At 32.6% G+C, this 6,000-nt stretch overlaps 1 protein-coding gene across 1 annotated transcript in view; it reads right to left on the bottom strand.

Annotated features, from left to right (window-relative positions):
• LOC128216457 (FERM domain-containing protein 4A-like) overlaps nucleotides 1-5,797 on the bottom strand; it is a 106,926-nt gene extending 101,129 nt beyond the window's left edge. The window contains exons 1-2 of the mRNA XM_052923033.1: nucleotides 5,739-5,797; nucleotides 4,362-4,430 (exon numbers count right to left, since the gene is read on the bottom strand). Coding sequence (XP_052778993.1) covers nucleotides 4,362-4,376 — 15 coding nt within the window. The 5' untranslated portion in view covers nucleotides 4,377-4,430; nucleotides 5,739-5,797. The remainder of the gene's footprint in view (nucleotides 1-4,361; nucleotides 4,431-5,738) is intronic.
• Nucleotides 5,798-6,000: the final 203 nt, after the last annotated feature.

Here is a 6,000-nt window from a genome sequence, read left to right on the forward strand (position 1 = left end):
CACTTCCTGCCGGCCAGGTCTTTTTTTTATCAAAAATAAAAGCATAAGGGCAAGGGGTAGTAAGCAAACAGGAAAGAACATCTCAAGTGTATTCTTCGCTGGCCACTGCTTATGTTCAAGTTACAACATTCATTTTCACCACAAGAATAATCAAATGTTAATTTCATTTCTTCTTTATCTTGAAGTAAGCTATCAGATTTATTGATTATGCATTGGTGTGAAAACTGTCTTTTAATAGGATTTATTTCTTGAGGTTGTCTTTGTAATTCCATTATAAGGAGAGTAGCTCTTAAATCAAAAGTTCACCTCAAAAGTCTCATTCGTTTTTTAGCTGTGAGTTTCTCTGAGAAGAAATTCTGATACAGTCATGATAGCCTTGGTGACGGCAGCATGCAACAATCTTGGGAATAGCCCAAAATCACATATCTCATATGAAACTTAGTATAATGTCCAGTTGCCAAAGATGTGAAGCAAAGGCTTATAACTCTGGTCTAAGCAACCATTAAGTTATGCCCCTTTTTACTATAAACACGGACAAACATTTACATTTGTTGTGTGGCAGGCTTGTTAGCCAATGAGATTTCATTTCACATACATTTTTTATAATCACAAGGTTAACAGCAGTCAATCTCACTTATCTTGAAATAATTACTCAGAAAACAGCTACTAGTCAATAGTTTGACAATAACTGACCTTTCCATATTAAACACTTCGTATAGGCATTAATACTGCATCATATCAACTAACACTGGCATTTACTGGGCAGAAAAAAATGGACACTTTTTACAATGAATGTCACTTATATTGATATATGTCCTTAGAGTAAGCCTTAAAACCAAGTGTATGGAGCAAGTTCGCTTAAAATGGTGAAACAGCACAAAATGCATAAAAACTATTCCTTTACCATAATATATTTTATACAGTAAAATAAAGCAATTATTCCCCTTTATGATGCCTGCTTTGAAGAATATTAAAAGCTTTAAACTGCATTTAAACATAGCTGTACAAGTTAACTTGTCTTAAAAAGAAAACTAGTGCAACCATCTTTAAATGCAGCCCTAAACTAAAAAAAATATATATTGCAAAAAATGTAAATCTCTTTTGACCCATTTCAGTAAAAAAAACACACACTGAAATCTACCCATGTACAGGATATAAACATTTTATCACAACAGCATTGCGAGTCTGTTCGTTTTTCTAAACAATGTTCATCAAAAATTGTTTTTGTTTCTTCAGAAAAACAGACGAGTAAAAAATGTTTACACTTCAGAATCTGAAATACACAAGTCCCAATATATAGGGCGATTGAATGGTACGTTTGTATACAAGTATTCAGGGTGGCTCATTAAAAACAGCTTTCAATGTTCGTGAGAAAATGTGAAATGAGGCAATTGATTAGACTACATAACTGATTGATTTGAGCTTGCTTGAATAGGTAAAATTTTATTAAGTAATACATTCACATCAATTTGTCAGAAATAAATGCCCCTTTAATCAAAACAACTCTTGCATTTCATTGAAACATGTTTGTTCAAAAAAAATCTCATGGGTAGACTTCAACAAAATCATTTCTTTCAAAATAAATCATGTTTTCTATGAGCTGGACTTTTTTTTTAAATCATTGCCAAAATTGCTTTATATAACAAGAATAATCCTAAATACAAGTCATATTTAAAAATATTTTTGGACTGCCTCAAAACCAGTAGACCAAAAGACAAAAAACATTTCCAGCTTAAATGAACATGCATATAGCTGACAAGAGAATTTATCAGAGCAGTCACAAAGCATAGGAATCTGAATTACTCTGGCTGATGATTCTGGAAAAATGCACAATCAATCAAACACAGGACCAGAGGACATGAAAACACATAGCAAACACCAAGACTAGAATCCCTAACCAATTACTGAAAACCATCCACATACATCTTGTCAACCGGAAAACAAACAATTCTGTCACTAGTGGTGACCTTTTCCAACCCTGGGGAAGAACCCTTAAGCCCCTGGGAAATGATTGTATCAATCCACCACACAGCATCAGAAGACATTTCTTCTGCAAATGTCCTGGAATCTTGGAATAAAAGATTAAGACACACAACATACATAAATAACATTATCTGAGTTTGCCTGAAAATTAACGACACACATCCAAGACAATGACACATTTAATTAATTAGGTTAATGGAAGATCAGTACCAATAAAGAAAGTAACTAATCCTAATTTTCATACATCTTACGTCAATTCTTTCATGAAATTGAATTCTAACACTTCCACCTTTGTGACATCAAAAAAGGAAAATCTTTTAATTAATAAGGCACTGATATAACTATCAATTCCATGCTTGCCACTTAAACAAATCACCCCACACATAAGTAATATATATCTGAACATTCAAGATAAAAAAACTCATGTATCCCGGTCAACTCAACATATAAATCTACCAGTCACGGTTGACATTCATTCTTCAACTTTTTAAATATATATCAGAGTTGTGGCAATTCACATCTGTATGTCAAATTATCCACTTCAAAAGTTTCATATAAAGACACAGAGGGGGGTTTGAATTAATTTTCAGAAGCCATGAAATGCCCCTTTCATAAATATGTATAGCTATTTTCACCTTTAACTTTTTTGTAAAATTAATTTAGCACAAACAGTGCTAATGTTATATAAGTCAGCATTTCATGGTAGGTAAAAAAATATTGTTTATCAATTTCATATTTCATTTAATATTAAATGAACAAACAAAGAATGAATATTATAAATGTAAGTGTATAAATGCAATAAGTTCAGTGCTTTCAGCAAATGTTGGGAAGTCTGAGGCCTGTCCTTTCATTTGGGGGAAATTTTAATGTCTAAACTCGTCTTCGAAAGCTTCTTCAGTCTTTCCATGTCAGGAAATTTTAATGTCTAAACTCTTCTTCGAAAGCTTCTTCAGCCTTTCCATGTCAGGAAATTTTAATGTCTAAATTCTTCAAAAGGTTATTCCTCTGTGCTTCAAGCTTATTCATAAATCTATGTTAAATAGATGAGTGGGGTAAGATTTTTTTCTTGAAAATGAAAAGCCATCAGTGAAGCAAGTGATTGTTTTTGGCAGAGAGAGGGAACCACTTGTTACCTTGGTTGTCATCACTAAGCATCAATCAGGAATTCAATATTCCCCCCCACACTCCAAGAAAACATGCCTTACCTCATTAACCCACCCCTGAGAATACACTGAATGAACATTGGCTGTAAAACCAAGCATACAGCTTTTGTTTCCAAGGAAGCTTCATCTTTGATTTCTAAATAGCATATAATTTAGTATCCTATTATGCTTTTTATTTTGCCATTTTGCTTCAATAGATGTCAAAATGTAACATGTTGTCCAGTGTTATTCTGTGTCTTCAATGTTCAGTTCATGTGGATTCATGGTACTACAGTATGTGTTTTCTCTATTGATAAAGAAAAGGGACTTGAGAGATATGTTGAATTTTTCATAAAATTGTTGTGCAAGATTATTCAAACAGTGAAAACAAATAACAGTCTGCTAAATTCACTTCCCTTATTGTAAGAACTGTAAGAACAAGCATAGTCAACTGTGCATTACACAGAATATTTCTTGTTATTTACATGTAGGTATAACTCTATGCTTGCCTTTTTTAGCGAGTATGACTTATCTCCCTTATGAATACTGTTGAATAATCATACACAAAGTGCCACAACCCCAAAATATTTTCCCAAAAGGAACTTGAGTCAAATTTCATAAATTTCTATTTTACATTTGGCAAGATATTGCTACTAAAATACATTTTTAAAGTACATCTGTACATGCTATCTGTTCTAAAGTATACTGAAATGTTAAGTGAGTACTACTGTGTCTATCTCATGCTTTGATATCATTTTTTGTTTCCCATGTAATGCATCTAAAAACACATATAAAACAAATTATAATTATTTTACATTTTGAATTCGAAATTAAAGAAAAAAATACACTTAAAGCATAAAAAATATTCTGGTTTTAGTGTGGAGCGAGCCCACGCCAGTACAGTCAAGTAAAGATAAGAAAACTGACAACAAAACCATACGCCCACAAAGACTCATACTCAATCAAAAGGATAACTTAATCATTAAGCCTTTTTGAAAAATAGTGGACTTCACAGAAAATATTTTAGCCTACATCAACATTTGTAGAAGAGTTCTAACCGTCAGTATCTTAGTTTACACGCATGATTTGGCACACTTTATTTTGTCATAAAAAAAGTGCATTTTACTTAAAGACAAAATGTAACTAACACTGTGGGTAGCATATTTGCTGTGTTAAATATAACGGTTCTTAGAAATATTACATTAAATATTATAAATATAGTTTTAGCATACTTACACTTTCCTGGTACATCTGGGAAGTTGTGCTGTTCAGGTCAGTCACATAAATTTACCTGCAGGATCTTCCCTGAAAACAAAAATTGAAATGAGTTTATTGTTCTCAAAATAAGTTGAAAGCATGCATTTCATAAGAATATAAAAACCAACTTTACAGATGATAATGATATAGAAGTTGTTTTAATGTCTTGCAAAAATGACATTTTTACACAATTCTTTTGGAAAATTAAAGTATTTTGACAGGCCCAAATATTATTTTACATGCTCAATGTTGGGCTTCTGGTATTTCGGGCAAATAAATGAATGGAAAAATCAATTCAGTGATCAACGTCAGCATGATCTTCGATGCAGGGTTTCCGCTCGGGATCACCATTGTCGCCATTTGCAACAAAATCACTTCAAGGGGGATATTTTTTAATAAGGCGATTTTTATGGCGACAAAGATATTTTCTTACAATGATGTAGGCTCTAAGCAGCCTGCATGATAATGGATTCAGTCACTGCAGTATATAAAGCATGCCACTGTTGTAACATATCCAATATTTGGGGCATGCATCAAGGCCACAGGCAGCAGTAACGTTGACAGTCGTGACCCAATTTGATAATAAAAAAATATTTAGGCTAATTTTTTTATTGAAACATGAACATTTATCATAGAAATCTTAAAATCAACCAAAAAATACATGACATTTTTACTATTACATTCTTATATATGTATCTAATTATATTCTAGATATATAATACTAACACAGCCCCTAGACCCCAGGCAAAAAAGTGGCAATAACTTTTCAAAACCAATAGGGAACCATGTAAATGTCATATACATGTATGTCTTACTTTAAGCATAAAAAATAGTTACTACATCAAACTGGCGTGCTGTTGACATTTGGAGATACAACTTACATGTTAATTGTCATATATACAGCGGTTTTTAAACTATGAACACATATTGTAACTATTTATTAACAAGCACTTGTTGATTTTGCAAAGAACAAATCAGTGGCTTCTAAACTTGTTCTACTATTTTATAAGAAGCAATTATTGTGCAACAGAACATTTTTTTTTAATACTATGTAAATTTATCAAGGAAATAGTAGACAAACAACAGTTTAAATATAATTTATTGTTGAGAAGATATAAACTTAATTAATTAAGTCAAATCAAGACTAACATTTTAAGCTGCACATATAAATAGTGCAGTTTTTGTGAAATTCAAGTTAATCTGACACAGGGATGACGTTGCTAACCCATTATTAGTTAACTGACAGGGTTTATTGAAGTGACATGTATGGATAAGAGGCAATTATTTGAACAGGAAGGAAATCTATATCGTTTGAGTGCTTAATCTGCATGACAATTGAAATACAAAGGACATTACATTTTATGACTCAAAAGCGTTTTCCGCTCCTTGGAAAATCAAAACTTCCGGTTCAAAAGGATACCCGGATGTGATAATGGAAGCCAAAGATAATGAAGCAGTCAATATGCGGTATGACCATTCGGAGTTCCGAATAGCGGTATGAGTAGTTAGAGGCGGACTTACCGAAAGACGGAGAAAATTACCAAAATACGCAAGAAAGTTACCGAAAGACGCCTTCTATACATTTTTAGCTCACCAGAGCACGAAGTGCTCAAGGTGA

Source organism: Mya arenaria, chromosome 14 (genome assembly GCF_026914265.1).
Source record: "Mya arenaria isolate MELC-2E11 chromosome 14, ASM2691426v1".
NCBI classification, from domain to species: domain Eukaryota; kingdom Metazoa; phylum Mollusca; class Bivalvia; order Myida; family Myidae; genus Mya; species Mya arenaria.